At 40.2% G+C, this 14681-nt stretch overlaps 1 protein-coding gene across 4 annotated transcripts in view; it reads right to left on the bottom strand.

Moving 5' to 3' along the window:
- Window positions 1-14681, bottom strand: part of syt14a (synaptotagmin XIVa) — a 56018-nt gene that overhangs the window by 20136 nt on the left and 21201 nt on the right. For all 4 annotated transcript variants that reach the window (XM_084915620.1, XM_084915618.1, XM_084915621.1 and 1 more), the window contains 2 exons: window positions 7726-7878; window positions 3951-4178 (listed from right to left, as the gene is read on the bottom strand). In XM_084915620.1, coding sequence (XP_084771746.1) covers window positions 3951-4178; window positions 7726-7878 — 381 coding nt within the window. The remainder of the gene's footprint in view (window positions 1-3950; window positions 4179-7725; window positions 7879-14681) is intronic.

Raw genomic sequence — 14681 nt, 5'->3', positions numbered from 1 at the left:
ACAGAAGGCACACAAACAACTGCTTTGCCTTGAATTTGTTTTCTTGGCAGCCAAGAAATACATCATCTGCCAGTTATCTGGATAATCCTTGAAACCTTTAAGGGTATTAGAATCATGAGGAAAAAAATCAAAACAAGACCTTGCGTAGCTAACATGTTGTCATAAATAAACCAAGTAAATTTCAAATTATTGCTGGCAGGCTCTTGTGACTCAAATCCCTGCTTCTCTCTCACACACAAAGAACACTCACTACGTGACGTTCCTGCAACAGGCAAGAAGTCAGTGATGGATTTGTGCAAGAAAACAAACATGACTTTAAACCAAAGTAAACAGCTCAGTCAATATATACTCACCAGCCACTTTATTAGGTACACATGTCGAACTGCTCGTTAATACAAATATCGGCCAATCACATGGCAGCTACTGTTTGCACTGAACATCTAGACATGGTCACAATGACATCATGAACTGAGCAAACTAAGCATCCGATTGGGGGGTGGGGGGTGAACGTGACATTGTTATTGGTGCCAGGTAGGCAGAAACAGCTGACTTACTGCTGATCCTACACAAGCACCTCTGACGTTCACAGACGATGTTCCTGAGAAGTGAAAAGCAGTGACCTCTCTGCATGAAAATGCCTGGTTGATGCCAGATATCAGAGAAGAACTGCTTTGGAGAAATGTCGCCTGGCCTAATGAGTGTCACATTCAGATGCTAGGGTCAGAATTTGGCATAAACATGAACACATGGCTCCATCATGCCTTGTATCAACATTTCAGGTTGCTGGAGGTATAATCAGAATCAAAACACTATCAATCCAGCAGGGGAAATTGTTTTTAATTATCGACACACAATTAAAAATTATAAATATGAAAGAAAATGTAAATGCTGCACCGGTCCATTGTGGTGAAGAGAGAGCTCAGCGTAAAAGCGAAGCTCTTAATTTACCGGTCAATCTACATCCCTACCCTCACCTATGGCCACGAGCTGTGGGTAGTGACCGAAAGAACGAGATCACAGATACAAGCGGCGGAAATGAGCTTCCTCCGATGGGTGGCTGGCCTCTCCCTTAGAGATAGGGTGAGAAGTTCAGCCATCCGGGAGGGGCTCAGAATAGAGCCGCTGCTGCTCCACATCGAAAGGAGCCAGTTGAGGTGGTTCGGGCATCTGACAAGGATGCCTTCTGGGCGATGGAGAAGATGGATGGATGGATGGATGGATGTAAACTTTCTCTGCTAAAAAATAAGTAAAACAAAGATGCTAAAAGCTCCACACCCACAGCATGACTGACCTTGTGGGTCAGTTTATTGAGTCTGCTGCTACCTGCTGCCTCAGCACACCACAGTACAGATGATGGCACAGGCCACCACAGGCTCATACAACACTGTGAGCATCATTGGGCAGATATTAAACGACCTCAGTCATCTCAGAAGTTGATAAGTTTTTGGAGAGCACTTCTGTGTTTTTAATGAAGTTTATTTTACTGTCATTGTGAACACCAAGACACTTGTAATCCTCCACTGTCTCCACCCAGACCCCATAAATGCAAACAGGAGTCAGCGGTGTTCTCATCCACATACAGTTTGCCCAAGTTAAGCTGCAGATGCTTTTGCCTGCATCACATAACAAAGTTACCCACCACAGCCTGATACAGCCCACTGTGGCTGAGTTATCAGAAAACTTTTGAAGGTGTCAGGCCTCAATGCAGGAGCTAAAGTCCATGGTGTAAAAGGGGAAGATGAGGGAGAGGGGACAGTGCCCCACAGGGATCCCGTGTTGCTTACTACACTTACTGTCCGACACACAGTGCTGCATGCGCACATACTGTGGTCTGCCAGTCACTTAGCAAACTATCCAGGTCACTAGGGAGGCATCCACCTGCATCACTGTCAATTTATCACCAGTAGAGCTGGCCTGAAAGCACTGGAGAAGTTCAAAAAACATGATTCCCACAGTGCACGCCAGCTTGTCCAGGTGGGCGTAGACATGGCTGAGCAGGTAGAGAATGGCTGGGAGGCAAACTGGTGAATGGTGGACATTGTCCTGACACTTTGGGCTCCTTAGAACCAACTGAGCATTCTTCAAGTCTACAGCCTCCCTGATTATTGTCACTCCTTTATGAGCACAGTGTAATCATTTTCTGATAACAGGTCAAGTCACAAAGCTGAAACCATCTCAAACTGGCTTCTTGAACATGACACTGTACTCCAATGGCCTCCGCAGTCACCAGACCTCAATCAAATAGAGCAGCACTTGGATGTGATGGAACAGGAGATCATGGATGTGAAGTCGACACATGTGCAGCAACTGTGTGATGCTATCGTGTCAATTTAACCTAAAATCTTAGAGGAATGTTTTCAGCACATCTTTGAATCTGAACAATGAAGAGTTAAGGCGCAGTATTAGCAAGGTGTATCTAATAATGTGGCCAGTGAGTACATGTAGTGCATGTAGTGCAGTATTTTCAAAGTAAGCAGATATATGCTGCTTTAAAGCATCACAGCTGCAAATGAAATACTGACATTTACATTTGAGGCACCAGAAACAAAATTCAGATTTCGATGATTACCTTTGGGACAATATTCTCTAGTTGGCTCCTTCGTGTCTCTAAATGAAGGCAGATTAAATATAAATTCATTCTAAAGTTTTGCTAGTAAGAGTTACCTGAAAATCCTGGAGTATAATATTACTGAATAGCACTCATTTCCCCATGTGGGATTATTTTCTATAGTGACCTAAAAATTCAAAGCATCATCTGAAGATAACAGAGACCATCTAGTGGATATCAGGAGACGCTCTGCTTTTCTTCAACAACAACCTTGTGCAGCCCGTTGCCTCTCTGCTAATGGAGTCAGAAGCACGCCATGTACTACTTCTCCCCCAGCTACGCATTCAAACGCGGCTTTAAATAGACTGTGCCAGACACCCGGCACTTGAACCCACTGTCTTATATAACACAAAAACTGGTTCAGGCGTGATTCACCAATCAAGGACCCTGGCAAAGACTAGATTGTTTTTGTCTTTGAAAAATACTGTCAGACACAAACATTCCTGTCTGGGTGTGACGAAAACAGGCAACAACAGCACTGCCGATATATTTCTGCAGGATGGAAAAACAGGTCAATCGGGGACTTTTAGATGAATTTGACATTCCTTGTAACAGTTTTCTTCTCTATGCAACAGATACATTTGCTTATTTGCTTTCCCTAAAGGGCTAGTTTCACATTTAGGGGCATAGTGTAGGATGGTTCTTACAGGGTTAGAAGGCAGGCTGGATATAGAGGTGAAAGAAGCACCTCAGGAAGCTACGAGCTTAAAAAACGTCCATTGTAAGTGTTGACGTGCACATTCTCTTAATTTTAGGCAGAGCCAGTCTTGTCATTTATGCCATGCAAAGCTATTTTTTAAGCATAAAGTTGGGTAAACATTTACTGAGGAGAAAGTCAAGAGTGGCTTTTTGTATAGCGTTAAATCAACACGATATGCTTCTTGGCCAATAACGTGTCAGATGAATAACAAACTAATCCAAGGAGGTCAGTGCCAGCGCTCTTCTGTGACTGAACCCACCTCGACAAGGGTGAAGAACAATCGCAGCGATGGCGAGTCGGGCAGAAGGGAAACATAGACGTGTGATAAAAAAAGAAGGAAGAGTGCGAGGCTGCGGCTGTGCACATTGTACAGACAGTTGACTGTTTCACAACCCTCCCACGGAGAGTGTGCTGAACGGCAGCCTCGCTTTGATCACCTCTCTAGATTAACTGACAGTGTGTATAAGTGTGTGTGTTACACATATGGTGTTCTTGTGTTTGTTGGTACAGAGCTGCAGAAGACTGTGAGCATCTAACAAAAACTCCCTGAGGTGATATGAAGGAAATATCTGAACTTCTCACTGTGTCAAATCTGTGGATACACGGAAAACATACAAGACGGTCAAATGTGGGAGGACCCACCATCATCAGCTGAGGCTTCACTGCTGTAGCCATCATAATCAGCAGTAAGCGGGCTGTACTTCTGCCGGCTCTCCCAGCTGAAACCTCCAGTGTGCTTGGCATTAGAGGACACCTTGGCTCCTCCTCTGAGGCCCTGGGAGCGGCTGACCGCTTCCTGATACTGACCCATCAGTTCATCCTCGCTGTCCGACGATGAAGCCTGCAAGTCAGCGTCGGAGTAGACCTTATCTGTTTGGGGATAGAGGACAATACAGTCAGTTCCATAATCATTTCCCTCCACACTGTCTTATATATCACAAAAACTGTTTCAGACATGATTCAACACACACAGTGTGTATTAAATAAAAAAAACAAAAAAACAATCATGGTGTGATTGAACTGAAGACTTTTAGCATTAATTTGAGGTATTTTTAGGAATTTGCTGGCTTTATGTTAGGAAGTTTTATACACAGTCACACATTTTTAGGGGCTTAAAAGTAACTTGACCACTGACTGACTGTTTTATGGCCATGTGAGGCCCGTTACCTCGTTATAGAAATAAAAATTATGTTGATAAAAGATCTGGAACTAGCTGTCTGCTGGAGCTCTCAATATGAGACCCAAAGAGATGTCGATACAAGTGAGGGAGGCCGTTAATCATTAAATTGAAAAAACAAAACAAAAACAAAGAACCTTTAGAAGTGACCAAATCAACAAACTAGTACATTTTTTAAAAATGAAAGGAAGAATTCACAGGAAGAGCTGAAAAAATCCACAGAAGATGACAAAAGTGGATGATGACAGGCTCAAAAGGTTGAAGGACGTCATGAAGGATTTGAATGTAGCTGAATGAAGGTCAATGAAGTTCATAATTTGCAAAATGAACATTGCACTGTATTTAATAAGGCTTTAAACAAGAGATTAAGTCTATAAGCTCATCAGGTCGAGTGTTTGGTACATTTATTAGACCGCCTGTCATAAAGGCAAGAAAACACAAGTTATTTAGAAAAAGCTGTTTAAAATAAAAATGATATTTATCAGGTAAAAAACAAAGTGAATTCTTGTTTTAACACCCAAATCTGAGCGGACACAACCACCAAAAGTAATTTTTCTGTTCAAGAAAGCAAATAAATGATGGAAAATCTGGCATCTTAATCGAAAACTAATAATGTGCATTACTTTGTTTTTCTGCTGTTTCTAAAAGAGTAAACATGAAAATGTTTGGATAACAACAATAATTATATTTTAGCATGAAAGAATATGATTAAAGTGCTTGCACACACTGGTGGAGTAACCATTACAAAAACATAAAATTGATTTTGAGAATTACCAATACTGTTAATTTAGAACATCTGAGGATTAAACCTCACACTGGGTGATGGTCTAACAGGTTTTGTAAGCACTACATGTTTGCTGATCTGATGGGATGTCCTTCCATAGACTTTACAATCAGACAGCATTTTGAAACCAGAGGAGATGCCCCCTGCTGGTTATTAGATGGAATTCAGGTTTAAGACAATTTTACTTTGGCTTCAATTTAAGAAGCATCTTTTTTATATATAAAAATAAACACTGTATGGGTGGACACAACAGATAAAATCAATGAGGGAAAAAAAATCATTGCACTGGTTCTGGCAGCTGTAGATTATTGGATCATTCTGAACAGAAAGCTCGCGATCGTTCAGAAAAGCCTTTGATAAGTCACTGCAGTGAAAACAGAAGAGCCCTGTGATTAAAAAGGAACATCTGCACCCTCATCCTGCGATATTACTCTCTCCTTTTGGTTTCTCCTCCACCAAATTACCTCCATCACACATCCAGCGTGATGTAGTGACTGAATTCAGAGAAATTTACAAGATGTTTAAAATTCTGCTTGTGTTTTCAGTCTGAGTGTCATTTACTCTGATGTCATATACTCTTATGGGTTTTCTTGTTGTTCTTGCCAACACTTTCTACTGGAATTATCACTCAATGCGACTTTTTCTTCATCACATATTAAATTTAAATCTCTTCTAAATTCGATAGCATTTATGGACTAAAGCATCCTTTAAACGAGTCATAAATCTGTCAAATGCATAAACTCATTTAGTTCAGTTAACTGATGGTTAGCCAAATCTGCTCACCTGCTTTGGTTGTATCAATCCAGCAACAATCATGCAACTTTCAATTAATGCCTTTTAAGTCACAACAACAACATGCTTTCATAAATGCTTTTAAAAAAGAGCTTCCAAATTTATTTATTAGCTGTGCCGTGACAGACTGGCAGCCTGGCCAAGGTACAGCGGATGAGATATTCTCCAGGTATTCTCCTACGCCCCATTCCTACGTGCCAAAATGAGATTTTTGTTGTTTTAAATGCTGAACAGGTGACACATTTTGAAACTACTACAAAGGTTGAAAAGAAACTGGATAGATTTGTAACAGGTGTGTTTTACAAAAGCTAATGGACGTGATCTGAACACAAAAGCACAAATTGCCAGAGCCAATTTGCCTTCCACTGCAGGAAGGCGAGGGCGTCTCAATAAAAGCTGCTGCGTTTTCACAATACTATTTAAGAGACCCTTAAACAGGCAAACGTGTGATTCCACACGGAGGACAGATTGAGATTGAGTGAACCAAGATTTTCAATAGTCTAAACTTTGAACGTGTGCAGCAACCTGAAGTCACAGTGGAGGCTGTTTAAACAGTAATGAAAATTATTTCCAATAATGAAGCTGCCATGGTGCTCTGTGCACAGTTGTTACACAGCTGACAACTATTCATGGAAAACATAAAAGACTTTTTTTTTTTATCTTTGCCATCCTTAAATATTCAAACTCTAAGTTAGGCCTCAAGGGCCGGTGTCCTGCAGGTTTCAGATGTGTCATTGATCCAACACAGCTCATTTAAATGGCCAAATTACCATCTCAACATGTCTTGAAGTTCTCCAAAGGTCTGATAATGAACTAATCATTTGATTCAGGTGTGATATCTAAAACCTGCAGGACACCGGCCCTTGAAGCCTGGAGTTGGACATCCCTGCTCTAAGTGGTCACTTAAAGACTATAGTTAGTTACACGTCCTCTCAATTAGAAGAAGGTATTTCTCAATGTGATGCAGATTCTTGGTGAGGGTATAATTAAAATTAGGGAAAGAAACACAATAAAGCAGAGAATAAAAATGTAGCTGATCAGAGCAGTAGGTGAAGTCAGGAAGCTAGTTTTTTGTCACTGTAGCTTTGTATTTTTTCCAGCAGGGGGCAGCACAGCTTTTAAAATAACCCAATCCGTGGTTGCTCTGCAAACCTTCCCACTAACTCAACATACATTCCCACTTACAACATGCAGTCTTCAATACATACATCTTTAACAAACAGAATCAGGAGACTGTAAACTGTTTTTTCAACAGACCGGTGACAATTCGAACTCTAATATTTGTCTCATGTGTCTGTCAAAACAGCCACTGTTCCAAATCTGTCCACACAGAAGGTCATTGAGATTAGTCACTTTGCTGCGTTACACTGCCTCCCTTTGTTTTCTGCAGATGGCTTTTCTGAGTCGAGCAAACTCCCTGTGTGGGCTCCCGGGGGGGCACCAACCTTTTAAACCTTTGAAGCCCCCGTGGGCAGATGACAAGTAAACAGTCCTACAGCTGTCAGTAACAGTAATCCCGGCATGGGCTGAGAAAGGCCAGTGTCAGTGGAAAATGCCTCCATGCAGAGGCCGGGCCTCGTGCTGGGATCAAAGGCACTAAAGAAGATCAGATGTGAAAGAAAGACAACCAAATGTGCTTTCATTTTAAATTTATGCATGCTCACCTTGCAGCTCAGTGGTTTTCCTGAATTCATCAAGGCACTGAAGGCTTCCTGGGTTCTCTAGTGCCAACTTATTGTTGAGGTACCAAAACAGGAAAGTCATGAGGATGATGAAGAGTCCGATGGCTGTCAGAAACCCCAGCACCTCTGGAGAGACTAGAAAACAAATACGCATTTTTAAATATCAAAACTAATGTAGTAGGTTGTCATGTTGTAAGAAATGGTAATAATGGTAATAATTTATTCACACCCGCTTTCACTTTTTCTGAGCTAAAAAAAATATTCAGAAGAAGTGACAGTTAAGTGAAACCTGGGTCCAGGCCAGAAAAACACAACTATCCTCTAATGCTAACAGGACATCACCTCTTTGCAAAACATCTGCAAAATCAGCATGTGAACACAAAGCCAGCAGCAAAGAATGTAGAGTGATGTTACAGATGAATGTATGAGCCAAATATTTAACAGGGAACAGAATAAGTGCCAAAAAAAGCAGTCCAACTTCAACTCTCAATTTCTATCTGTATCTATTTCTACAATAAAATCGACGTGACATCTGACTTTTTAATTTCTACACTGACAGAGTTTTTCATGTGTTTCAAAATAAGGAATCCTGTCAGTGTGTAGGACTAAGAGACTGAAGTTAGCCTAAGGTTAATCTTTATGCTTTTCACTCATAATTATAAAACATTTCAGGTCCTCTTGGTGAGTAGAGAAAAAAAAAACATATTAATAATTTTTAGATCAGTTATTAAGTAACGTGTGATATATATTACTTTTTTGAAAACGACCACAAATTACATTAACCAGTTGTTAAAAATAAAAACAAATTACTAATGTCCACATTCACAAACATCTTAGTTGTACAGTTAGAACACATCTTGGCTCTACCTGAAACCTTCGCTGGGTACAATGCAGAAAAAACATCTGTACTGTGTCAGTATTTAGCATCTGACAAAAAAACACTTCTACAAACAATGAAGATGAGAGACACAGAGGCAAAGAAACCAGAGTGGAGACACTCAGAGGGGTTGTGTCACTGTAGAAACGCAACCTGTTGGTTGCCATAGTGACAGGTTCAGGTGCAGCATCACACGGACCCCCAGACGCACGGGCGAGTCAGATCTCATTAAAGGCAGCACTGAGTGCCGCACATCAGGAGATCCAGTTAGGTCTGGACACAAACATCATTAGCGAGTCTTTGTTACGCCAGAATGAACCTGCCCAGGTGATACATGTATCCTGACTGCACTGGTGACAAACGAATACAAATGCATGACCTTCAGCTACATGTATGACCTTCTGGCATCAGGATGGAGGTGCAACGCCATCACAGACGGTTAAACGTCAGGATGCTTTTCTATTCTCTCCATCAGTGGCATCAAAGTGATCAAATAAGCCTATCATCTTTGTCCTAAACCACTTTTTTACTTATGAAGGCTGATTGTCAGATTTAGCTGCAATCAGCCTTCAGAGACCTGCTGTCACCACCTGCAGCCAGTTCAGAAGATTTTTTTAGCATTTCACTAAGGACAACTCATCTGTAATCAGAGGGTTCACTTCACTTGTTGGACTGTCTGCCTGAAGTGAGCGGTTATAACTGTTAAATATAAAAACACGGACAATACAAGGATGGAAACCTCCATGCAACAAAATAGGTGGTTGACCAGTGAATGTGTTGAATTTTTTTTGCATTCAACAACCAACTGCATGTAGTTGCAGCAACCAGCTGGTCATCCAGATGTTGAGCGTAAAACAGTCGTTCAATCACAAGGCAATTGCACAGACAAATGCATTTACATTGCCAACATGTTGCGAGCGCAACTCATGTGCCACAGGGCAATAGGGGACTCAGCTCAACTGATTGACAGCTGTCGTATTCTGGTTATTCTGGTAATTGTGTCACTTATTTTGGAGGGTTTACAGAATTCATGCTTCAAACCTACGAGGTGCTGGGTGAACTCTAAATTCACCTAGCTGACAACACAAGCTCTGAGAAACATAGCATGGTGTAGCACAGTGTAAAAAATGAAGTATTTGGTAAGTGTATATTTTTTAGATATGATTTAAAATGCCAACTTCTGTTTGGCAACTCTCTGGCAACAGACTGCAATCTTAGGTTCAGATCCACCCCTGACCATTTTCTCCTCCTCATTTTATTGCTCATCTTCTGTTTTGTCAACTAAAGGGGAAAAAAATGGAACTTTTAAAGGTTTTGATGATAAAGATGATAAAGAGCCCTTTTAAAGGTGTCTGGATCCAGATCAACTTCAAAGGTTAGTCAGTTCTAAGCAGGGCCGAGCCAGATTTCTACTGAAATGTTTATGAAACACAGTTTTGAATAATCCTGTTAACAAGCTAAACTAATCCCAAAATCTCGCTGAAGTCAAAATTTAAAATGAGGGACAACTTCTACTTTTTCGCCAGCATAACGAGAAACATTCACAATTGTCTCAGCTATGATGCCTGATAGATGAACCATCTTAGTGACTCAACAGACTGCAGCCGTGCTAACCAGAAGTGCTATTAGACAATAAACACTACAATGGAAGTAAAGTGCCTCTTAAAGCCAATAAACGTACTCATTAAAGCCATTTTTACAGAATGATTATGTCTCACACTACAGAGCTTTGCAAAGAGGCTGCTGGTTGTGGTGAACAGATCAATGGATGATAAAACCAGCAGATTCAGTGTGGTGTCTAATGGAATCAAATGTTTCCTCAGTGCTGCAGAATTGCTTTGCATTCAGAACATGTGGGGACGAAACAGGGGATTTTACCTCTGAAAGCTGCTCGCTCAAACACTTCATACACAGAGAAAGTTTGTGACAGAGAGAAAACTTTAGCAGCAGTCTGTATGCTTTCTGTCATCCACCTGAATACTGGTGAGCATACAGAGTGGTGCACAGTGGTGATGGTGAGAAGAATTTAGAACCCAGGATGCAGTGAATGAGAAATAAATGTTCAATGTTCTTTCCAAAACTTGAAAGGGTTTAACATGCTACACCTACACCTGGCTCCTGCATTTCACATAATGCAACCAATGGCATCGTTACTTATAGATGTATAAAAGATGGATCTAGCTGCTGTGGTACGATCCATCTGTTTTTGAATGTCATTAAGAAGCTTCAGGATGAGTATTTTCACTGGTTCCATTTTGGTGCTTTAAAACCAAAGGTGGCTGGTGGGTTGTAAATTTTACTGTGAACCCACAACCTATAACATATCCTAGATAATCCTAGTGATATGTGTAATGCACATACACATAAACACATAAAATGAACTTAACATGTTTGATATGATCAGAATGGAGTGACCGAGCCCATCAAATCATCAATAAAACATTTTCCACATTCTTCTATTGCATCAGAACCCGTGTTTGCAACCTCAGTCATCGCCCCCTGGTGGTCGTTATAAAGAATGCAGATTTAAGGCCATTTTGCATCAACTTGACTTCAGATCTAAAAGCTACATCTATCATCTACATCATCATTCAAATACAGATCAAGGAGGTCCATTTAGAGAACATTTCCTCAAACAAAAGTCCAAAATGTAAAAGCCAGCATGCATTAAAATTCAATGCAATAAACTTTGATACAACTATTAGGCTACTTCAGTGTCTTTTCTCCGTTTCCCTGACTTGTTTCTTTGGATGCCTCTATATGAGTTACAATGCATGCAACTAGCTTGTATTTCCTGTGTACAAACACTGTAAAAACAAAAGAAAATGCTGATTAAAATAACTAAACTGTAATTGCGGGAAAAGTTGTGCAGAGTAAAATAAAAAATGTAGCACTAGTTCTGGGTCTGTAAAGAACAGTCCACCTATTTCTTTCATTCTTTCAATGTATGTGGATACACATCTTTCACCAGTCATACATAATAATTTATTTGACCCAAAGAATCATGGGTGTACTGACATACGCCCATGAATGATGGGGTGGCAGAGGTACTCAGCAGCAGCCAATACATAAAAGAATAAACGTCTGAGAAGCACTTGCTTTACAATATTTCATGCACAGTCACAAAAGTGGAGAGATGGAACAGGTTCTCAAGTGCAATGGGAGACTTTAGATTACTGCTGAGCTCATTTACCATGATGAATGCAGCTCTACATGGAAAAGTCCATTTTGTTCAATTAAACCAAGCTGCTGCCTTTCTTACAAATGGGAGATAATGAGCCCATCTGGCAAGAAAGTACTTAGAAGACGTGTTTCTCCATTAGTGGCAATGATGACTGGCTCTCTGTTATTTTTAATTCCAATATAATGGCTGTAACAATTAACTGGTTTTAGCCATTAGTGGCACCAAGAGGAAAGAACTTGCACTGGTTTCAGTCTATTGTGTGTTTGTCAAGATTGAATAAAACCAGGTTCATTCCAGGTTTGAAGGAAAAACACGTCTGTTCTTTTAAAGGGGAACTATTATGCTTGTCCTTACTTTTGTAATATTTTACACTGTTACGAGTTTCTGCCAGGAAGTTGTTAACCCCAGTGGCTTTGACTAGCAAAATTAATCAATGTGATTTAACACTAACTGATAGGTGCATCTCCTCAGACGCAGCGACAGGCAGTGGGGTTTATTTCCCATTTTACGGCCTACACCAGTGACAGAACTCTGCATCAACTTAACATCTTAACAACTTAACCTACAGCCAAGAATGAGCTGGTTGATCGTATTTTGTCATCACTGGGAATCATCTTACCAGGTAAAACAAATCTTTTTACCAATTTAAAGCTCTTTTTAGTTTTCTCAAGCTGGTGTTTATTTCCATCTTAGACAGGTGGTGGTGTTCATATTAAAGAGGGCCAAAACGTCTAATAATGAGATCACCACATGTACTTACTACTTGCTTACTATCACTGTTTGTGAGCACGGAAGCCCCGCCCACCAGCTTTTCAAACCATTGGTATACAAAGCACAGCAATCAGAAAAAGGTGTGTTCAAAGGCAGACACAGACAACCTGTAGTTAAATTCAGTCTTTATTTATAAAGCACAGTCACCTCGAGGTATTTTATACTGTTAGGTAAAGACCCCACAATAATATAGAGACAACCCTAACAATCAGAAAACTGCCTCTAAGCAAGCACTTGGCAACAGTGGGAACTAAAAACTCCCTTTAACAGGAAGAAACCTCCAACAGAACCAGAAGAAGGCTCAGGGAGAGGCACCGTCTGCCGCGACTGACTCGGGTTGATGGAAGGGAGACTGAGGGCGACAGTTTTGAATGCAAAGAGCCTTCCAGCTCTATATAAGTCTTTAGGGAAACAGCTCCTAGACTTTAAACACTTTCCTGATGCGTTTATGGCCTCAGTGACTTTTTTGGGTTGGACTGAATAAAAACAATGAGACCATTTTGTAAATTTTGATCATTCTGTTTCAGAAAGGAGGATTATCTGCGATGTGCTCTCATGACTTGTGATTAATTTGTTATTGACAAGTTGTTAGCAGTCAGTTCCTCTCCTTGTTCCTGACATAAACTTTCAAAATATGTATGTGGCAACGAGTAAACTCTTATCTGAAGGCTTTCAAAAAGGACTTCACAATGCTGCATAAAGGCCCAGTACAAGTTAAACCCAGATGTTTATTGAACTCTGAATCATGCAAATCTACTCTTTTAGAGTTCAAAATTAAAAATACAGATCTGGAGCTTATTTTACGCATAACATCGTGGCAGTTAAGCTTAAGTAATTGTTGCTTTAACAACAAGACTGCTACACAAAACAACCAGACTCTTTCACATCTAAAGAAGCAGAAGACAGTTACATAACCTGCCGTGTGCTTATTTCCACCTGATATTCGTCTGTTAGCCTTAAAATATGTGTGCATGTCAGGAAAGGTGGCAGATTTTAATTTTGTTGTCCTTTTTGTCTGTAATGAGCCGATTATTGTTGGTAGCTTTCAGTGTCTGGTCACACGGCGCTAAGGGAGCAGGAGGCGTTCTCTCATGGGAATGCCTGTCTGCTCACACTGTACCAGCTTCTCACTGTTGACTGAATTATTCACAGCACAGATGGAGCAGGAGGGATTCTGCTCTGTATAATTCCCCAAATGCCTCAAACAGGGAAAAGAATATTAAATCGTGAAAATCTACAGTAAGTTTCACTCCTGACTTCAAACTACTATATATTTTTATTTTATCTACACATAAACTGCATCACACTTCTTTCATCTGCAAAAAAACAAAACAAAACAAAATATTTCATAAAAAAAAAGCTTTTTTAATTCCACAGCAAAACTGGTGCTGTGTGAAAGTGTGGGTGCTGTGTGGTATAAGCTGTCTAACATCATTTATCATTTTCCTGTTGGACTTACTTCACCAAATAAGCCAGATTCCATTAAAATACTGAGAATAGCCCCGTGTGTGGGACTGACTGATGACTCACCGGACGATTAAACAATAACCGACCGTGTTACACAAGAAGCACAGAGAACAATTATGTGGGAAAGCAACCCTGTAACAGCTATAAAATGTACCGAACACCTTTGAAAAGAGCCACTTTTTGAAAATTAATGTGTGAAGTGAATTAACAGGGAGTATTTCAACCAAGTACTTTAGAAAATACACATACAGGGAGTGCAGAATTATTAGGCAAGTTGTATTGTAGAGGAATAATTTTATTATTGAACAACAACCATGTTCTCAATGAACCCAAAAAACTCATTAATATCAAAGCTGAATGTTTTTGGAAGTAGTTTTCAGTTTGTTTTTAGTTTTAGCTATTTTAGGGGGATATCTGTGTGTGCAGGTGACTATTACTGTGCATAATTATTAGGCAACTTAACAAAAAACAAATATATTCCCATTTCAATTATTTATTTTTACCAGTGAAAGCAATATAACATCTCCACATTCACAAATATACATTTCTGACATTCAAAAACAAAACAAAAACAAATCAGCGACCAATATAGCCACCTTTCTTTGCAAGGACACTCAAAAGCCTGCCATCCATGGATTC

Source organism: Perissodus microlepis, chromosome 19 (genome assembly GCF_051167445.1).
Source record: "Perissodus microlepis isolate ML-2025 ecotype Zambia chromosome 19, ASM5116744v1, whole genome shotgun sequence".
NCBI lineage: Eukaryota > Metazoa > Chordata > Actinopteri > Cichliformes > Cichlidae > Perissodus > Perissodus microlepis.
Note: the sequence above shows the minus strand (reverse complement) of the source record. Positions and strands in the feature narration are given on the sequence as shown.